Genomic DNA, 22,320 nt, shown 5'->3' with positions numbered 1-22,320 from the left:
AGGGCGACTAAGGAGAAGAGACCCCGACTCACCAAGCATGAAATACAAGGAGAGAACACAATCGACAAAAGACAGAAAGAAAAAAATATCCAAATAGCTGGACCTGGGACATCATGAAACACCTCTTTTTTCTTCTTCTTCTTCCTTTGCTTTCTTTGTAGAGCTCCTTTTACCACCTTGGATACTTACTTTTTTTTTTTTCACTAACCCACTCCCAATTCGTCCTCTACACTTGTACATACAGTTACATCTTCCTTTTCCTTCTATTACTGGATGTACCCAATACACATAATACAGAATCCTTCTACTCTAGTCTTTTTTCTTGTTCGTCTGCCTAAAAAGACACATTAAAACTTTATTATTTCGCTTGTGCCATAAGCTTAAAATGAGCTACAAATACATACTGTTTTGCAAGTGCTTTAAGTAAAATTTTAATAGATGTTCTAAATGTTCAGACTTGTATTATAAAAATGATCATATCAGATTTTTGTGCTGCTTTATTTTCTCTGATCAGTCATAGGGTTGCATCTATTTTTATGCAGCAATTGGAACAGAAGTCAAACAAATTGTGACAAGACAGTGTGAGAGAAGTTCATACCCATTCTACTTTATGACCTTCATACTTCCACCAATTTTCAGATGCTCACTTTTGATGTAGATATTTTAAAAGTATAATACCTTGAAATTTGTCTGCAAACAGAATTTTGAAAAAGTCAAACTTGGAAAAACAAGTTGGTTGAGGTCAGCCAGGCAGCTCCCTGTTCTCTGTCTGTACCTGTGATTGCCAGGTACCACCTTAATCTGACCTACACATCCCACTCTGCCCACCACACACACACACACACACACACACACACACACACACACACACACACACACACACACACACACACACACACACACACACACACACACACATACACATACACACACAGGCTCAGTGTGAATGTAGTTTTTACCTGCAAGGGAGTAAACACATTCCTTCATGACAAGAACATGCTGTGGTGATTTTCAGACCCACCTGTATCAGTCGAGGTTTAAGCTCTTAAATTTTACATGGATATCTATCTGCCTAACTCCCTTTCTTTCCCTCTGTTTTTATTTTTTGTAGGATGTGTATCTTGTCTTTACTATACATTAAGGAGGCAGTGTAAGCAATGCTTCACAAGATATTTTATTAGTGCTGAATAACTGCAAAATAAATGAATAAATAAATAAATACTATTTAATAACACTTGAGCATGCAATAGGGAATGTAATAGTGTCTGTAAAACACTGATCTTTACAATGGCATCACGTCCAGTTGATAATGATAAAGGCTCCTTCTTTTAGGTCTCATCCAATTATATTCTCTGATGTATATTAATCTTTTTTAATAATGCCGTCAAAATTTAAAGATCAATCACTGTAGTAAAGACTTAAGATAAATGGTGACTGAACAGTGTTAATGTTATGTTTCCATTAGTTGATTTTTGCTCTAGAAAAGCTAGGAATTTATAGGGAAAAGTCTTTCTTTCAAGTTCTTTCATCATGTATTAAAAAAATATGACTTCTATCACAAAGAGGTCCTCCGCGACATGACCAGCAGTGATCTCTGTGGGTGCAAATGAGTTTTACAATGAAATGTGGAGTAATTTTAGGTAAAACATGTAGATCGGACAAACACAAAGCACAGCTGTCAAACCCAAACTGTTACCTCAGAAAGAGCCTAAAGCCTGTTCACAGTGCACAGTATCATATCTCGTAAATGAATCTTTCAGGTGTGATAAGGAAGCAGAAAACATCAAACGGAAGTTTTTATCCTTGAAAGGAAGCAACACGAATAAATATCAGTTTGCAGTGGTCCACCCCGTCATTTATCACCCTTTAACCATCTAGCAGATAGTCTTATCTCATAATTTCTTACATTTTCTCATATTCCGTTGCAGGTTATCATTTTTATCTGCACATTGCACAATTACAAAACCAACATGCTTTTAATTACGAATGATCACTAATAAAACCATATGAATAATCAAGAACAGGACAGGATTGTGCAGTACTTCAGAGAGACATGAGTAATGCAAAGTAACTTTAATACTTTAGTTCCAGTACTACTGTGTAAATTTGAGATACTTGTGCTTTAGTTGAGTATTCCTTTTTAATGTTTTTCTTTTAGTTTTTACTGTACTATATTTGAGAGATGGCTTAAATTCCTTGTCATGTTACAATTTTCATCTCCTTCCTGTCCAGTGAAAACCACATATCTCCAAATGTGTTGATTTTGCAAGAGTTTGACAAACTGTTTCTATGAGCTTATGAAAAGTCGACTTTTTAATGATATGTCAATCGGAGAAGACAATGGCACTGCAGGGAGTCCATCCAGATAGTTGTACTCCTTTTGAAATAGGTGGCCCAGAAAGCAGAAGGAATTTATTACCCAATCTGATTAAGTTCCATCCTTTCTGCCATTAACCAACACTTTAAATGAACATCACAGTCTTGTAGACTTGTATCACCTAAAACTGTGTTTCATTCTTTTCAAGTAATTGTTGTTGATCTCTTGCTTCTCACATATGTGAGTTTCTGAAGTAGTGTGTTTGGAATAGAAGTGTATGGACTACTTTGGACATTAAAATTGTCCAAATCACATGATGATCTTACGGTATATGACACATTGCTGTAGATTAATCTACCCAACAGTATATGAAGTAGTTCAAAGGAGCTCAACCTTAAATAGTAAAATGCAACACATACATGAATGCAGCTATAGAATGAATCAAAAACATTACCTATAACAGTAAAACAGTGACAGGGACCATGATTATGTGACTTTTCACATGAGTACATTTAAATATGTTTTTAATCCAAAACTTTTCCTTGCAGTGGAGTATTTTCACAGTGTGCTATTAGTACTTTTACTCCAGTAAAGGATGTGAATTTGTCTTCCACCATTGGAGAACAGAATGATTATATGGTGCATGTGTCCAGCATGCAGAAAGGATGAAAGCAGGGAAAGGGAAGGAAGTCATAAGGCAGCCTGGCAGCATATCACAGGGAGGTAACGTCATCTAAATGATACAAGTAATAGGTAGGTGCGAATGCATACAGGCCTTATAGTGAGGCTGAATGTCAAGCGCAGATCTGGATTTATTGTCACTTCTTTTTCTTCATTTGTGAGATTTGTGACTTTTTTGGCTATCATCTGTTGATTTCCTTTATCCCCCCCTTGTGTATTCTCTAATTGTTTCACTATTGTCTTTCATCTTCCACTCCCTCCACCTCGACATCTCCACCTCCTGTCTTTTTCATTCCATTTCCATTTTGGTCCGCTCCTCTTTTCTTCTTTTCCTCCCTCTCCATCCATCTATCCATCCTCCTGCGCTCCTCCCTGGCCCAGCTCCCCCTAGGCCTGTATGGTCGCCCCCGTCTCCCCCTTTCCCCTTCCCTCCTCTCCCCTCTTCACGGAGCGCCTCCCCTGTCCCACTGACACCACACGCTGCTCCCATCCCCCGAAAACCACTTCAAACAGCGAGCGCCATCAAAGCCCACAGTCAGTCAGCCAGGCAGTCAGCCAGCCAGCAAGGCAGCCAGTCAGCCTGCCTGCCTTCTGCTTCAACTTAAAATTACTGTCGTCCCAGTCGCAAGGCTGCTTTCCTCTTCTGATACACATCAAAGATCCTCTTAAACTCCCCAAGTTTGCTTTTTAAACCTTTGCGTTTTGTTGAGTCTTTTTTATATACATTATTTCACCGGTTGAGGTTTAACTCTCCCTCTCTCGCCATCATTTTTTTTTCTCCAAATGAGCCAGCAATGACATACGCACTCCCTTATGTGGTTCTGCTGTCTTTGCATTTTCTCCATGACTTTAATTAGTTTCTTTTTAAAGGCGTTGCTATACTGTGAGCTTCACAAGCAGAGTGTACACATCACACACACAGATGTGTATAAATTAATACACACCATGACTCATACATGTTCCTAATCGTAACCACAAAAAGACCAGTTTAATTTTGTGTTCCTCTTTTTTTCTGCCTCTTCTTTCTATATAAAGAGTAAATTGTGTGTGCTGGAATGTTAAGAAACACTTCAAAGAGAAAAAAGAAGAGGGAAGAGTGACACATTAGAAAGGCATCTTTTCTATGTTTCAAAGCTTCGGAGGTCACATGTGGTCATCCAAAACACTTCTAGATTATCACCTGGAGGATGTAATGTTTACATGCACCAGAGGATGGCGCCCTCTCTGTATGTTTACCAGGCAGGAACTGACGACCACATCTCGTCTTGAGCCTGTCTGCAACAACATAGTGAACCAAGAGGCACTATCACATTAATGTAGAAACATCTTATATAAGTCAGCACCAATCAGTACTATAATATTGGTTATCCAGTGCATCCTCCTGCAAAGGAATAGTATTGTGACTTAAAGTTTATTGACTTTTCAAGGTATTTGTGCATCAAACACATGCCTGCTTGTGTGTTTTGTTTTTTAAATTGTAGTTTGCTGCTGAAATATGCAGCATTAAGAGTCAGACTAATGCCTCTGCAGCTATATATATTCAATACTTTACTGTGATCCACCTCTTCTAAATTTCTTTTGTTGGTTCCATAACTTTTCCTTTTTCTGCTTTTTAGTCAGAATTGAACACTATTCTTTGATACAGTAGGCCATCTATCACAACACATTGCAAAACACCTCTAGCAGCTCTTGTATACAAATGTTTGAAGCAGACAAAGTCAGCGGGATACCGAACATATTTGTTTCACCCTCAAAACAAATCTCCTGTAGTGTGTAACTGAAAGTCGCAGCTCTAGCTGAACTAACCAAATCCCACATTGTATAGCTGTTAAGCTCAAAGAGAAGTTTTATTTAGCGTGCGCCCCTATTAAAAAACTTCAGAACCTTTGTGTTCAGTCAGAGAATGTTTTAATATTCAAAAGGAGCCACTATTGTGTGGTTTCTTGCGCCAAAGTACAAAATAAAGAGCCACATCAGAAAGCTGGAACAGTCTCTGAGCATTTTCATGTGTTAAGAAAAAAGAGGGAAAACAAATTTTCGAGGGGGAGACAGGGGTATTTATAGAGTGGTGTGAGAGTCTTTGCAATGACAGGAGCCTAATGAAGTGGAGTTTGGGTTTTGATTCACAGTGCGGTGAGCGCATGGGTCCCTCTGTGACCGTTACTGCATTCCAGCACCGATCCCTCGCTACACGGAAACCGACTCTGCCACAGGAGCAGGCACAGGGCCCGACTCAAAAAGAACGTGGTCCTATAACCGAGCTAACCTTGTCCACCAGTGGCGGTCCCTTTTTGAGTGCGGCAGATACACACAGGGCGCTGACATGAACCCAAAACATGGTGGCAAACCTTTAATGCATATACACACATTATAACATGAGACTAAGTCAGTTAGTCCCTATTGATGAGTCACTTATACAATAAATGAGTCAAATAGCACACGTCAACATAGTAGGGAAGTCCAGAATGATGTTAACACAGTTTCTAATTGTAACCTGCTATAATAGGTCAGTGGAAACTGTATTCTCTGTGTGTGGTATAATGAGACAGAGTCAGACAGAGACAGTGAATACGGTCACGTTGCATGATATGTGTTCTCTGTGTTACTTTACATCACAACTTGAAAGGTTTTACACATTGCCTACACAGTTTTGTTTTGCTTTGAATTGAACTGTTCTCGTTCTGTCAGTCCTGTTCTCGTTCTTAGTTTTAATTTTAGTTTAAGGCTTAATGGCTGGATAGAAAAGACCCGAAGAGCAGAAGCCACACCAATGTGCTTTTAAGGTAAATGCTGGCGTCAAACAAGGTAATTTTTTTTTTTTTGAGAAATGTCACTGTGGTGGTCTAGAGGACAGGTAAACACAGTGGCAAACATGCAGGCAGCAGCATACAGGAAACCTCCAAAGGAAGAAGACAGACGACCACAAAGGCGCATTGCACACCTCTTCACTCACACCTTTGCCTTATTTCTGCAAAGACAAGAACTGATTACAACATTCACGTTATTTGCTCTATTCAATGAGCAACTCACAGTAACAGGTGTTAGTGTGAATGCTCTGAGTCTTCATTGTTTCAGCAGATTAGTAGTGCTCATAGTTGTCTCTGAATGGAAAAAACTCTTGTATACCACAGAGCAGATAGGGAAGGGAAAAGGACTTCCGAGGCAGCAATTGAAAATGTATAGATCTTGTCAGCGACATTCAGATTTGCAGTAAGACTTGTCTTCTTTATCTTGTTTTTACTTAAAAGCCCATAAAAAAAGCTTCATTTTTAACAGTAGAGTTTGCTTTACACTATTTGTGTGTTGTGTTTACTTTCTATAGCTAAGGCACTGCATGCTATAGAAAGAAGCGATGCTGTCTGGTGTGGAAGATAACAGTTATTATAATAACTCAGTGCTATCACTGTCTCTGTAATCTCTACCTGTGAGAAATGTAAAGCTACTCATTTTGGAAGTTCTTGTGGAAACAGCTGCCAACTTTGTGCAAGTTAACATCATTATAGGCTACAAAAATATGGTATGGATGTCTACAGTTGATTCACCGCAATCTAAGAATATGCTGCTCAAGTGGGAATCTTCACAAGGGGATGGAAATACACCCTGTAAGTGTTTCTGCTTCTTCACACCGCCTCCCCTTGTGTGTGTGTCTGGATTTGTGTAACTGTACCTTCAATGACTCAAAGTGTTCTTGTTTTACCAGCGTGTACATTTACCTCTGTGGTGTCATTACTGGTCTAAGCCATGGGTTATTTGGGACCGTTTTTTCCCGCCCATGTTCACTCTCGCTAGTCATCTTTCTCTTCCACTCACACACATTTATATTTACATACATGAGAACGTAGAGAATGCTGCTGGAATGTACAGTACGCCCGGTGTTTTTTTTTTTTTTTTACATTGCATCACAGCTTCAGAAGCAGACATCTTTCTGTTGGGTACATTACACACACACACACACACACACACACACACACACACACACACACACACACACACACACACACACACACACACACACATTTCCACAACATATATCAAATGAAATGTGCTGCCTTGTAATCTTAAATTAATTCAGATGTATCATGAGAATTTAGCAAGCAGTGAAGCTAATCAGAGGCGTGCAATATGCATGTGTAGTGTGCAAATATGAGTAGGAGGAGTTTAGAGCTGTCAGATGTAAAAGAAAAGAAATCTTGAAGGTAAAACATAAAGTGTATGATCGTCTCAGCTTCACCATGAGGTAGATTAAAAGGTTCAACTACATACACTAGAGTAAGTTACAGTTCAGTGTCTGTAAAGAAGTGTTGTTATTTTAACTGTTTGTTCAGTCACACCAGAGAAGGTTTCCACTAAGCATAGCGGCTCACTGTTCGGCGTATTGATGTAACGTGTAGATAGAGAATGAGAGATGAGTATTACAGATATCAATTGATTTTCAGATGTCTGGGCCCTCTCACAGAGGCTGTGGCAGCAGATGTACACAGCACCACACTATCTTACACTTGTTGTCTTGGGGGCACTGCTTTGATTCACACAAGCTCCTCTGAAATTGCACTGAGAGCTCACATGTGAATAATGAACATAAGACTAGTGCACACTAAAAGCGCAACTCGTTGACAAATCAACTATGTGAGTCTTATCACTGAATATCTCAGTGGCTTTGAAGCTACAAAATGCCAAAAGGGGTTTTGTTCTTTTGTCACCAGGGCCCTAATTGAACAGGATCATTAAAAGTCATACAGAACAAAGGCCAAATGGTTTCAATACGATGTTTTGTGATGGTGTTGAGATCATGGCTTAGCATGCACGCCTCTTTGTCTTTGCAGAGCCGTTATAATCTATATACGAAGAAAATATTAGCTTGTTGTTTATATGCAGAGCTTGATTATGCCTTTGTGCCTTTGAAACTTCTGATGTTGCCCCACGGCTGCACATTCTGTGGCGGTGGTTTAAATACTCTGACAGGGCGGTGTCTCCTAATGAGCAGGACATCTAAAGGCACTGAGCTGGGGTTCTGCCTGGGTTTTAACTCTACTATCTCTTACAGCAGCTACGACATTCATGGAGCATCACAAACATACACATTCTCTGTGTTTCTGCACTGCCTTTGATCGTGCCGTAGTCCTCAGCAGTAGCAGGCCGATCTTGCTCCCTGTTTTTGCCTGCAACACAAATTGTTTGTTTGTTTTTTCTCTATTCTCTGTAGCCTTGTTTGTGTGTATGTGAGTGTGTGCTTGGTGAGGGAATTTCCCGTCTGTAGCATGTTTTTCACAGTTTGCCATCAGTTGCAGGATTTGTGTCAGGGACAGTGTGACAATTTGTTGCTTTCTGTCTCTTTCTCTCTCCTTCTCTCATCTTTCCACATCAAAATTTCTTTACTTACTCTCTGTTCATTTTATGCTTGGTATTTGGGGTCCCCCTGTCTCTTCTCTAACATACATACCACAGCACTGTATACATGTACACTGCAGGAATGCAAAGTCACATTCTGCACTACACATCACATTTGAGCATCTCTTCCTCCACCCCTCGTTATAATATGACCTTTACAGTCCCTATCATCGCTGTGTCACAGTTTCAGTCTCATTTACTCCTGCCAGCAGCCATTTGCAGCCTCTTGCTTTGTGGCTTTCTGCCAAACACCTAAAAAATAACTGTAACCAATTGAACTAAAACTTGACTGTATGACACATATCAATGTGTCTGTGGGTATTTTCACCATCATTAGGCAAGAACGTTTGCACTTCCTCTTCCCTGGCCACAGAAATGCAATAAAATTGCAGCAAAACATCACATTACCACCATTCCTATGGGTTAACATGTAATTTGGAACATTTAATCCTCAATTTGCTGTCAGCATTCATAATATAATCTATAAAACATCATATTATAAAGTGAATTTAAGAGTTTGAATCTGATATGAGGTAACCACCAGGGGAAAATTCAGTTAGGCTTTTTCGTTGCTGAAATTAAACTCTTTCTTGATTATTATTAGTATCAAACAGTATTATGCTTTTACAATGATGATTTATCAAATAAATATTTTTTGCTGAACATGTCAAGGGAGAGGTGCAGTAACATAATCAGAATATAGTAATTAAGAAAACACAAGTACGTAGGTATTTGTGTGCTTTTTCACTTTCAGTGTTTTTTGTTTTGTTTTGTTTTGTTTTTTTACCAGGTTAAACCAAACCAAAGGGCCATAGTCAATAGTAATTATAGGCAGAGAGCAAGAGAGAGAGAGAGACACACAGAAAGAGAGAGAGAGAGACAGAGAGAGCGAGAGAGAGTTTCTATTCAGATGAAGGAGATCAGGTGGGAGGTGTTTGCTCTTGGTTGTGGTCCTCCCCTGCCTTATGTTATGACTGTCGAGGCACCAGGTATGAATAGGGTCGCTCCTACACTGACAATTTTTCTAAGGGGCATTGGTGATTTCTGAGATATTTTTTAAAGAGAAGTCAGCGGACTCAGCAGATGAATATGGATTCACCTCATCACAGTGAACCACTTTTGTAGGTACTGTAAAAACGACAACACATTCATCTTCCTGTGTTTCCTTTTTATACTGAGCATGTGCCTCTTTATGGACGTCCTGGGGTGATTAATTGAGTTGAAATGGCCAGCGTTGAGTTTCTGTTGCACCTATGAAGTAATAATGGAAGGTGACATTATTTAAAACGTAAGATAAATGTAAAATCGGATGAAATAATTAGCTAATCTCACAAACTAGTGATTAAACTTACAAAATTTCATGGATCAATAAGTTTATTATCAGTTGATTAGTTTGTCAAACTTTTTTACAGCTATGTTATCTAATATTTTACTGATGCATCACATCATGCTCTCTTGAAAATACTTGAAAATAGTGTTTATTTTACAAGAAGCCTTTATGTTTTAACATTATTTTATATTTTACTTCATCCTATCTACCACTTAAAAATCTACACAAACTAATATTTAATTCATATTCAAAGTAATGTTTGTACATTTTACAAACGTGTGGAAAATGCTGCTTTTTAAAATTTAGTTAAGAGCTTTCTTCTGCTACCAAAAAAAAAAATCTATTTTATTGTTTAGTGGTTTATTGTGCATTTAATAGCTGTTGTCATGCTGTATAAATATCACTTCAATTGTATTAATAGTATCACATTACAATCAGGGATTCTAAAGTGAACACAATGGTTAAGGATTACATTGTGCTGGTAATTGGGCCCGGCCTTGTTTGTTGCCATTTAAAACCAAAAGAAACAAACAAGGTAATTTCTAGGTAATTATTGCATGCTTTACCATTTAGCCACATAATTACTAAGTCAATACCAGATCACATATGTGTGTCGTAAAATAAACTGCATCTTAGCGTGTTGCTGTACAGTAGGTTCCCTCCAGGGATTTAAACAGTGTAGAATTAAAGCAGCGCTGAAACTTTCTCTGCATAGCTCAAAGCGAACAGTCAGGATGAATTTTTTTCTTCATTTTCAGTGACTTTTTTAGTTGTGGTTTGTATTTTATTGTGGTAAAATTCTTTATATAAATGTGCTCTGGCATGATCTGTCCTCTGTCTGTCTATGAGAACCGAGTTTGGTGTGAATTTTTTTTTTTTTTTTTAATGTAGGCGATAATTTCACTTCAAATCAAAAGAATCCAGATCACAATATGACTATTGCACTTTTTTCTCTCTGTGACTGCTAGAAATAGAGACATTTTTCTCTGGCAAGCAGTCCATCAATCTATGTCATCTCCAGTCAGTGTGAGATTGGGGGGAAGGTGACTGGCAGATGAACATAGTGCTGCAGTGTTTTATCTCAACACACTTGCTGTTGTCAAACCATCAGAAATGAGCCCCCAGAAGGCAGAGTGATCGACATTGTCAAGCATGATGCAGCACAGTTCGGTTAGTGTTGTCTGGATATGAGTCACAATCTTCCCACGCACAGTACAGTGCATGCAAAATACCAAGTCTTGTTTTTTAAACTGAATTTTCTGTTCCTGCATCTTTCACAAATTACATTCTTAAAATTGATGCACATTTCTTGACACAGCATAAACTTCAAAACCTCTTGGGCTTCAAAGATGTAGATGTCCTGCTCAAAAAAAAAAAGCCTCTTTTTTTTGAAGGATGCAATCACTATCCAAATAAATAAATCAACGGCGCAGTTAATGAAAGCCATCCCAGCGCGGTGCAGTTTTAATGACAGCACATATAGGCTCAGTGTCACTCACTGTCATGGGAGAGAAAATTAGGGCCAATTTGATGCTAATCTGGACCAGATTTAGCTCTTTCTTAGACCATGGTGGTATGTGCTATCATCCCAGGAAACTCCTGCGGGGCTGATAGGCCGACCTCAACTACATCATAAAACTTCATAGCTCCCTGGTTTAAGGGAAGCACATTTGATGACCAATTTCACCCCCCATGAAAGATAGTCATTCCCCTCCTTGTTAGCAGAATCTTGGGTGAATCATAGTTTTGAATGTGCAGGGTTTTAATGGCGTTGGGGCAGGACAAACAACACGCTGACACAAACAGATACAGCTGTAATATGATTATAAGGAGATCAGAAGTAAATAGTGAAGGCTCTCTTCACTTGAGATGTATGTGTTTGGGATTTTTGGGCCGCCCCCCTCCTCTTTGTAGGCCTTGCATGGGCCCCTTTTTTTGCTCTTTCGGTAACAGAGTGAGAGAGCGTGTTATCTGTGTGGTGTAGAGTCACTGACATGTTTCCCCCAGCGTAGTCACTGGCTTTTGTCACTCCGAGTTGTCTTTCTGAAGTTGAAAACAAAAATACTCATCAATTATGTTTATTTGAAAGCCAATAATGGTGTACTTGGAGTTGCTCAAACAAAAATGGAAATTGTGTTTGAGAGTGAGTGAGTGTTGTTTTGACAGTTTAATGAGGAAACTTTTTGTTTGTGTTTTGTGAAATTTAATGAGCTGTGAATGCATATTTCTCATGGCCAAAGAGAAAAAAAATTTATCAGGACTAATAAGAAGCATGACAGTACTGCCTCGTGACCGTCATCAGATCTTACTTTTAAAACACTAGAAGAAGAGTTGGCCCTTTCATTGTAAGTTGGCACAGTCTGTCACTCCCCCCACCACACACCCCTCAACACCCCCACACGACAATGGCTTGGCTTTCTCTGATGATATATTTCAAAGGAACTGGCAAGGGGTCTATTTGTGTTCTTAAATGGTCATTACTTGGTTGTGATTAGATATTGCCAATCAGTGAGAGGAAAACAGAGTCCTCAGAAAAAGCTTTGGAAATAAGAGCCTACAGCTGAAATCCCAGGCATGTGTTTGTGATTGCCATTTATTGTCTCTGCCATGGGAAAAAGTAATGCTCCTTTCCACTTCTGCTCCAGTCCGGGCACCGAGGGTACACTTCGAACTTATATTTTATTTACAGTGTTTTTTTATTGCTACACTGTGCAGATTGAAGTACAAGTTACGTACCATATGTGTATTGTTAACATGACAAGACATATTTTTTCTTCTTGCCTTTCACACTTTGCTTTATGTAGGAGTACTTTTTAACCATTTTACTTATAATGTGACTAAAATGAGAAATACTTCAGATAATTTACGTGAAAATGACAAATCTTCTCAATACTAAAAGTGGTGATGAAACAAAAAAGTAAGAACAAAAATTATAAAGGTGTATTTTGTTGTTAAATTATTTCTCAGTCATGATTTTTATTAAAAATATAATTAATTTTTGAAATTAATTTTTAGATGTATTTCATTAATTTATTTTATGTAAAGAGTTCCAAAATTAATATTAAACTTAAACATAAAACTGTTTGTTTAGCAGAGCATTGGAGAATTGAATTAGATGTGATATTTCCGTTCACGCTGTTGCACATTTGTGGTGTTAGCACTCTAAAATACTTTAAAATGAAGGGACTTGTCCTTTAAACGTCTGGATCTTCCTTTTCACGATTGTTAGGTTGCATGTTGAACACATGTGTCTACGCTGATGATCTGATCTGAGATATATCATGATAAGAAACACATGAACACAATTTCACTCCTCCTGCTTTACTGGAACGTAAAAACTCAGATCAATAGCAAATCTGTAAACGGATAAGAGTACAGTTGCTTTTTTCATGTAAGACACATTTCAGGATTTCAAATGATAGTTTTTCTTATTTTTATTTATGTTCCCCCCATTTGGTTTTGTTTTCAGGGTTTTACTTTTATAACTAAACTAAATAAATGGAATCTAAAATGATAAAGAAGAAACATATGTCTGGTGCATTTTGAATTGTGGTCTAGAAAATAATACTGTTTATTTGGACCCCACAAAATAATTGTCATCTCAGTCTACATTAAAGACATGTGTTGAAGATAAATTCAATAAAACTTGGCAAAAATCATACATCTTTATTGAGCATGCTGTGAGTTGGCTGCAGGTCTGTTGTTCCTCCTCACAGTTCATCTTCTCTTTTTCTTCTCTTGTCACAGTAGACGCTGAGCAGGTGAGTTCACTGGGGTCTGAGGGGGAGGATGAGGTGGGCCTGTGGAGCCTGGAGCCCCAGGACTGCCAGGAGAGCCTGGACAAGACGAGCCTGACGCCCAGCGAGGGAACAGAGGAGCCTGGCAGCCCCGTTCACTCAGTAAGGCCACGAAGCCTCAGTCCCGAGGCTGAGGCCGCAGAGGAAACCACGCCCACAGCCATCATGGACCGGGAGGGGGATCAGGAAGGAGGGAGGATGTACCGTAAGTCAGACACTCGGAAAATCAACTATGACATTGTATTGTCTAGGATACTGGTTCTCTCTAAGTATCATCATTATGACACAAAAGTAGAAAGTACAGTAAAAATACAATAAAATACACAGTAACAATATAAAACTGCAAGAAAACACCCTGTTATAATACAGAAATATATTTTTAAAAAAAACCCTATTGCAACCATATTGCAATATGATATACAATGAGAAAAAAAAGAAAAATAAAATAAGAAAAACTATTAGAATATAATAATACCATAAAATACGAGGGCTGTTCAATAAGTTCATGGCCTCACCCAGAACAGAACAACACAGACTGATAATTTATATTTTATTTTTCAACATAATCTCCATTTACAGCAATGCACTTGGTCCATCGATGTTCAAGCATCACTATCCCATCACGAAAGAATGTAACATCCTGTATTATAACAACCAGTATTTCTGGGTGAGGCCATGAACTTATTGAACAGCCCTCGTACCATATTGCAATATGGGAATACAATAAAATACCCTATTACCATACAAAAATAGAAAAAAAAAATCTATAGAAACACACTAGTACAATAGAAATACAGTAGAAACACCTACAGTTGGAGGCAAAATTTTTGGAATTGTTCATTTCTTCTGTGAGCCTTTGCTGATTCTCTCACTATCACAGTTTATAACAGTTAATTAATTTGCTCCCAAATTTGTTAAAAAAAATAAATAAATAAGGAAGAGCAAAACCCATTTAAGAATCTGCTTGTTAATATATTCTTTCACACTAGCATTTTGATATTATTATTTGTTAATTCTATAACAGTTTATGAGCTGCGGATCTAGAAAAATGAAACTACAGATTATCTGTCCATCTGTTCATAGAGAAGTTTATGGCTCAGACAGCATTAAAATGTCAAATATAGTTCTAAGTATGGTCACATTCAGACAGTTGTGTGAAGCTACTGTGTTGGATATTACAGTATGTGTAAACAAATATACAGTGTTATGATGCAAGTCTCTTTTAGTCTCATGATGCTTCTTGGAGCCCCCTAGATACACCTTCATATCAGCTCCTTGTGAAACCATGCCTTCCCTACAAGCTGCTCCTTTTTTCACTCTTCTCTTTGAAAAGGCAGCCTTCTGAAAGCATGACAAAAGAACTCATCCCACACAATGTCACAATATTTCCATGCATCAAAGAGGTGACGTTACGGTACTGAAATCAGCATTGCGCGACGTGAGGCTTTCCCTTTTATTTAGGGGAGATCAAAGGCTCACGCGGCTTGCCTACTAACAATCACTTAGCTCCCTCGCCTCGTGTGATTTGGCCTTGCCTGATGAAGGCAAAGCTGAGTTTTTACAACACTAAACCGCACAGGCTCTTCCCTTCACCACATAAAAAACAGCTCAAAATATGCCAACATCTGCAAACATTTGAAAAATCTTCCTTAAAGTCGCTGTAAGCAAAGCTGACTGGCTTGGGTTGTGATAGGAGGCGCCCTCTCTTCTTCGCATTCATCTGTGGCTTTCCGTCTCTGCCTGTCACTGTGCTCCAAGACGTAAATTAATATCTTGTTTTATATCTGGCAACACAGTTTGCTGATACATTGTTTTATCTGTCAGTCTCTAAGTAAACAAGTCAATTCTAGATTCAGTTCCAAAGTGTCACTTTCTAAATCCTCTCTAGGTCTGCATTATACTAGGAATCCATAGTTTGAGTAAGGCATGCACACAAACACACACCGAAACAACACTACACTGATATTTTCATTTATTTGACTTTGATTTCATATCTGTAGGCTATTCTTACTGCAGTATTTTATTGATGAAGGTAAAATATCATAGCTTTGATAATGAAATATTGTGGGTTACAAATCCTGTTTTATTGGTAAAGATTCCTGCAAAAGACAAGTCATTGCTTTATTTTTTTTCAGTCAAATGCTATATATATATATATATATATATATATATATATATATATATATATATATATATATATATATATATAAACTCTTATATAATTCTTATTTTGCTTTGTTTTAACTCAGACTTTATGCATCTCCATAGGACAGATTTGTCTTTAAACAGGGACTTTGATCCCAGTCAGGCTTTTGATCTGGTAGAAACATTGTTTTCCTGCAAATGTCACTACCAGAATTATACTGACTATATATATGTACATTTTCATTTTCATTTCTTTTTAATATTTTTACCCAGACTACTTTTAATGCCCATATGGATGTAAAATGTATTATCAGCTGGACAAAAAAGTAAACTATATCATATGTAAAAGCTGCTTACATTTCTCATTCATCTAAAATCAAAGCTGTGGTTAAGACCCACGTAAGGGAAAAAGCGGCTGTTGCTCACTTAAGTTTCCATATTACTGTCATTATTCTTGTCCTAGATTCTGCTTCTGCTTTATCTTCTACATGTTTATTACCATTATGCTACATTCCTGTTTTTGTTGGTGTTTTACTGCTACATTTCACATGCATTTTATTTCAAAGCTCTGGTTAAGTAATATTTTCAAGTAATATTTAATTTCCTCTGCCTTCATCTGTGTTCCCAGGTAAAAACTCAGACTCCCAGAATGCCTTAGAGGACTTGGCCCACTATGAGTTCCTGGCCCAGTTGAGGAAGGCCTCTAACTCAGCAAGTTTGTTGGACCATCTGACCCAAAACGGCAGCACAGCGATGTTCCATCACAGCAGCAGACATGATGAGCTGCCGCCGGCCATCTGGTCTCCAGGAGCTCATCACCACCCACCAGACGGAGCAGGTAGGATCATACGACAGGGGACACGATGGAAAATCATGCCAGTCATGTGAAAAAAGAAGGTTATGATAGCTTTTCATTTTTCATCTGTTTTATTTTTTTAATTTCAGCTTCTTGTTGTCAATTTCAGGCTAGCTTTCATAAGTTCTTAAAGCAGTTTTTGAACATATTTTGATATTTTCAGAATTAGTCTCAGTCTTTTTTGTAATATGGGGTATTTGTTAAGGGTGTGATTCAAAAGTCACAAAAAAGTATTGTGTAATAAAAACTCAACAAAACATCATATGTATTCACTTAGGATGGATGATCAACCACCCACAAAAGACAACTATAAAAGATGTGTCAGGCAGTGTGTTTGTGTCATTTACCAGAAGAATTCAACCAGATACAACAACAACTGTACATAAAATGTAGATATGGGCAAAAATATTTGCAAATAGAATCAGCAGAAGATACAAATGTGTGTAACTCTGCCTCTGGGGTGAAATGCAGGTTGTTTAAAAAAAACCAACCCAAAAAACTAAAAAAAACACTATACCTCAACCCACACTCTAGTGGGTTGATCCATTGAGATTACAAAGACAGAAATTAAACATATTTTCTCTATAATTTGACTGTACTTATATCAGTTTTGTAAACATGCAAGATTTTTTTTTTTCGTTTATGAAAATGTTTTTTCACATCTAGGTTTCGTTATTTTCGATGTAACGATAATAACCATGGTCAAATCTGTTGCGGCTAGACATTTTAACTTTTGAAGCGAAACACAGCTGCAGATCGACCATAAAGAGCAGCGATACATATCAGTTTGTGCATGCTAATGTTATTCTGATAAAATGGAAAAGAAAACCATCGCACATCAGTTAAACAACCACTGCTGCCTGAACACAGTCCCATATTCACGCATGTTGAACATAGGCGATATTTTTGTTATATTAATACTTTATTGATGTTTATTCTAACCAAATTATGTAAAATACATGACATTTATCTCAAAGGTGGCACACAAAAGTCCCAGCAGGACTAGTGTACAATGTTCTTTGCATCTGGATGGATGGACAGATTGAATGTAATGAATTCAGTGAAACTTTCCACAGTCGATTTGACATGTCACCTCTGTGTGTGGGTGTGTGCACTCCAGATGCAGGGAGGAGCCAGCAGGCCTGTCCGTTCTGCCACAGGACATACCAGCGAGGAGCCTCTCTGAGGGACCATATCAAGTACTGTCAGGAGAGGGAGGGGGGCCAGATGGTTTGTCCACTGTGTGGATACACTGCCACCCTTAGGGCGCAGATGGAGCGGCACCTGGCGCTTCACAACCAGGTTCAGGAGAAGGTGAGATCCACCTTGAAGCAGTAAATCATCATTCACATCCACATATACACATACACACATACACATGAATATTCTCATTTTGTATTACAAGCTGATTGTAACTCTGTACACTTAAATGTGTTTCACTGTCACTGAAATTCTGAGCTTTTCAGTTCTATCGAAATGTCATGTTTCATCACATCATCATATGTGGAGACATCGAATCAATATGTAATTTCCTCATGTGGGTCAATAAATGGTCAGACATAAAAACAACACAAAAAAATAATTTTGAAGTCTGAGACGTCTTAGTGCAATGTTATAATTTAGAAAAAAAATTGTAAAGTTTCTGAGTTCACAGCAAAGCACCTAAAAGATTTGGATCCATTCTTTTGGCCAGCAGGGCCTTTCTCAGTGAAGTTTGCATGTTCTCTCTGTGTCTTTGTGGGTTTTCTCCTTGTTCTAAAGCTTCCTCCCACTGTCCAAACGCATACACCTTCACAGGTTACTTGTCCTTTGCATTTTGGTAGCTGGGCTAGGCTCTGCTGGCCCCACGACCCTCACAAGGATTAAACTGGTCGGAAAATGAATGAATGAATGATCCATTCTTAGGTCAATAAAATAAAGAAGGGTAAAATTTGTGCCTTAACTTTTTCAACTTTCACTTTACATAATCAGAGTTCAGTTTTATTCATCAGTAGTTGAGCTCACCATTTGCTGGTCTTCAGATGAACAGCCTAACAGATGTTTGTTCACACACACACGCACACACACACACGCACACACACACACACGCACACACACATACACACACACACCCTCACATGCACGCACACACACACACACACACCTACACATACACACACACACACACACACACACACACACACACACACACACACTCACGCCACATTCATACAACTGCCTCCACTCTAATAACCAATAACCAAAGCTCTTCTACTGTATCTCCTCAAATAAATATAAATAAATAAAGTCAGCTGTCCTTTTTAGAGCAGATACTATGACTCATTACAGCAGAAATAGAGAGGTGTGATTCCTTTAATTTACACCAACTGCAATCCATTTAGATGCATCAGTTTTAGGGTTTTGTTTAATTCATGTATTCCCCCAGCATGTTTTTATGGGACTGCTGGAGCTGATTCCTTGATAATATTAATCAGATCACCTGTGTTTTCCTGCTGAAACCGTCCGAATTGTCCAGTAAAGTCCCTGCGCTGACAACAGTATCCTCTCGTCCTTAGAGTGCCATCACTTTGGACCAAGGCGTGGAGACCAGAAAGTTCAAATGTCTGCAATGTGGGAAAGCATTCAAGTACAAACACCACCTCAAAGAGCATCTCCGTATCCACAGTGGTAAGATGAAACAACGTTAAACCAGCTGGACTCACCCATCAATTTCCTATTGTCTCCTCTGTACCCTGTTCTTGTTGTGTCAGTTTAGTATAGAGTGAAATGGTATTCAGTGTCATTTTTAGGTAACCACACTAAAGATATTTTCTAACCAATGTGATTTTAGCATTTTGTTTATTTCTACAGAGACACAGACAGTTTATAATTTTGAACACTGTGTAGGAGAAGCTAGAAGCCAATACTACATTTGGAAAATATAAATATGAATAGTCATATGAAGAAATATACCAATTGCATACATATTTGTTCATATTTAAAGGTACAGATGTGTTACAATGAAATCCATAAAGTGATGTTAATCCTTCTAATTAAAGTCCTTTTTGAAAGTTTTCTGAGTAAGGATAGCGTAATGTAATGTGATCGTGGTAGTAAACTCTTACATACATTATATGGATAAAGGTGGGATGACATGCAGCATAGAATCTAGGCTGGGAATCAAACCCAGGGCACTGAGATAAGGCTTCGAGCCATTTGGTACATGTGCTGCCACTGGATTTCCCCTGGAGCAAGCACTATAAATATATAATGAAATGTAAAATGCAGCGTCAGTAAAACATCTGTGCAAAGTCAGGTTTCTTGAACAATGGAGAAAGGAACAGTCTTTCAGATTTTGAGATAAGTGAGGCAGGTGGTGGCTCAAACAGTATAACAATATTGAGGTAAATTCAGCTGTTATTAAAAGATAAAATAAAAAATGATTCATCAGATCTCTTCTTAGGAAAGTGAATAACCTCATGGTATTTTTTCCCAGACCAGTTTAATATTCTGTATCCTACTGTGACTCCTAGGATTTTCATTCAAGTAAATTAAGTTATATTTTGGAATTTTCCTTTGTATACTACATTCCTTTTGTTAAAGACTATTACAACGTTAGAATTTTAGATTCCACACATCTCTGTAAGGCTCGTCTGTTGCTGGGTTAGTCCCTGTCATATTTTAGTGGCCAGAGGTCAAAGGCCAAGGCCAATGTGACCTCACAAAACATGTTTTGGTTATAACTCAACATCAAGAAGCATCAGATAAAGATGCAAGGAGAGTGGATACATCTAAATGAATTCACAGTTCTCATTTCATATCAGGGCAGAGTTTGTTAATCTGAAATCATATGAATATGCATGTAGGCTCTTCATTTGCTTTTCAAATCATTGTGCTAAAACTTTCCATAGGAAACAACATGATATGTCATCTGCAAATAAAATCATTTGAATCTCTTCTCTCTGCTTTCCTATAGGTGAGAAACCTTACGAATGTGCCAATTGCAAGAAGCGTTTCTCTCACTCTGGTTCTTACAGTTCCCACTTAAGTAGCAAAAAGTGCCTTAGTGGTGGAGCAAGTGGCGGGATGAATGCAGGAGGAGCCAGTGGAACATTAAACGGTCATAACCAAAGCTCCTTTCACCATTCATTTCCAATATCTCCCTCTGCAGGCGGAGGGAGAAGCCTTAACGATAAGGGCTCATTGTTAGCTTCTCAGAACCAAGATAATACCAGGTCGTTAGGGCAAGCACCAGAGGATGCTAACCAGAATCACATAGGCTACCCAACAGACCTTGCTCATCTTTGGGACCCTTCATCTGACCTTTCTCTCAGAGCCAGTATACTCAAAGGGACCACCCTCCTGCCTTATCTCAACTCTGGAACCAAGTTTGAGCAGGTGCTACAGAAGATGCTCAACAGGGAGGTCAATAAAGATGAGGAAATGGAAGCAACAATGGAGAATAAGAAGGGGATTTTCAATGGAGGAGTAGCTGATGCTAGAAGAGAGGCAGTGAGGTCAGGTGAAGGGGTATCATGTCGCTGGTGCTCCCAGCTTTTTCCTAATGTGGCGGTACTCCTACAGCACGAGCGCTACCTCTGTAAGATGAACCGAGAGGCAGTGGAGGTACCTGATCACAAAGAGCACACATCACCTTTATTCTTCTCTAGATCAGGGTTTCAGCCAGAGAACAGTAAACCTAGTGAGGTCACAAATGGTCTCTCCAGAAACAAATCACCATCACAGAAGCCCAGTTGGCACTCTGTACCACAGCAGCTTTTAGTTGCGATGCAGTCTACGCCACAGCCCCGTCATGAGCCCCTGTCCTCACATCCATACTGGTCAGTCCAGGAGCGAGGTAGCCCCAGTCAGCTGATTAACCATTCCACAGAGTTATCATCACCTCGACCCAGAAGGAGTGCTCCTTCTTCAAGGTTTGGTTCTCCTGTTTGCCTAGACCTCACTAACTGTCCTCCTGAACTCCCCTCTCCTCAAAATCACACCGGCAGCCCCTGGTCTGCACAGAACGAGCCTCTAGACCTCTCCCTGCCCAAGCAGCTCTCAGACAAAGACGTAAGAAACAAAGCTGTCAATGGCAGCACCAGGGGAGAGAGGAGAGAGACTGCACCCCATCAGCTTAGGAAACTCAGTCCCACCCAACCTTCATTTCTACCCCTTCATCATCACCCAGTCTACAGCGGGGCTGGAGCTCCTGTGTTTCCAGGCTCAGTGTACAGTGGATTTCCTCTTTTCAATCAGTCTGGTTTAGGGCTTTCAGGACCTGATGGCCTCACATCGCTTCCATTTAGCCAGGCAGCAAACAGTCCAGGGTTTCTCTCTCCTATTGCTTACATGATGGAGACGGATGCAGAGGCTGCACTGAAAAAGATCCACCAAGAGAGACAAGCTCTAATGGTGAGTATAACCAGGTTTAAGTGGTGTAACACACAATTGCACAAAAACATTTACAGTTTCAGATTATTCAAAGTGTGTTGGTACAAGGTTATTAAGTGGACTCCATTTAAATTTTAGAGAAGCACAGAGAAGGAAAACAGTATCTTTTTAAGTGTACTATATATGTACAACATTTTGACCTCTACCATGCTGCCAGACAGCCATTTTCAACAGGAAACCGAAGCTGTAGACATCTTTGACAAAATCAGAACAGAAAGAGATCACACATCAGTTAGGGAAACACCAAAGTCACACAATACCACAAACAAATTGATTGGAGCAGCAGTAGACTGATTACAGATTTATGTTACTGTTTTTGTCAAAGGAGCATGTTGACTATGAGACCACGACTTAACAATTTCAGTTACACTGG

General features: G+C 38.8%; 1 protein-coding gene across 3 annotated transcripts in view; it reads left to right on the top strand.

Annotated features, from left to right (window-relative positions):
* Positions 1–22,320, top strand: part of LOC115419409 (zinc finger E-box-binding homeobox 2) — a 34,003-nt gene that overhangs the window by 8,465 nt on the left and 3,218 nt on the right. The window contains exons 1-6 of one of the 3 annotated variants that reach the window (XM_030134156.1): positions 9,392–9,511; positions 13,464–13,718; positions 16,287–16,496; positions 17,635–17,828; positions 19,070–19,181; positions 20,470–21,908. In XM_030134156.1, coding sequence (XP_029990016.1) covers positions 13,679–13,718; positions 16,287–16,496; positions 17,635–17,828; positions 19,070–19,181; positions 20,470–21,908 — 1,995 coding nt within the window. In that variant the 5' untranslated portion in view covers positions 9,392–9,511; positions 13,464–13,678. Of the gene's footprint in view, positions 1–9,391; positions 9,512–13,463; positions 13,719–16,286; positions 16,497–17,634; positions 17,829–19,069; positions 19,182–20,469; positions 21,909–22,320 lie in introns of those variants that run through there. The other 2 variants (XM_030134157.1, XM_030134155.1) reach the window with 2 other exon arrangements.

The sequence above is a fragment of the Sphaeramia orbicularis genome, chromosome 5, assembly GCF_902148855.1.
Source record: "Sphaeramia orbicularis chromosome 5, fSphaOr1.1, whole genome shotgun sequence".
Classification (NCBI taxonomy): domain Eukaryota; kingdom Metazoa; phylum Chordata; class Actinopteri; order Kurtiformes; family Apogonidae; genus Sphaeramia; species Sphaeramia orbicularis.
This window is presented reverse-complemented; position numbering and strand designations above follow the sequence as displayed.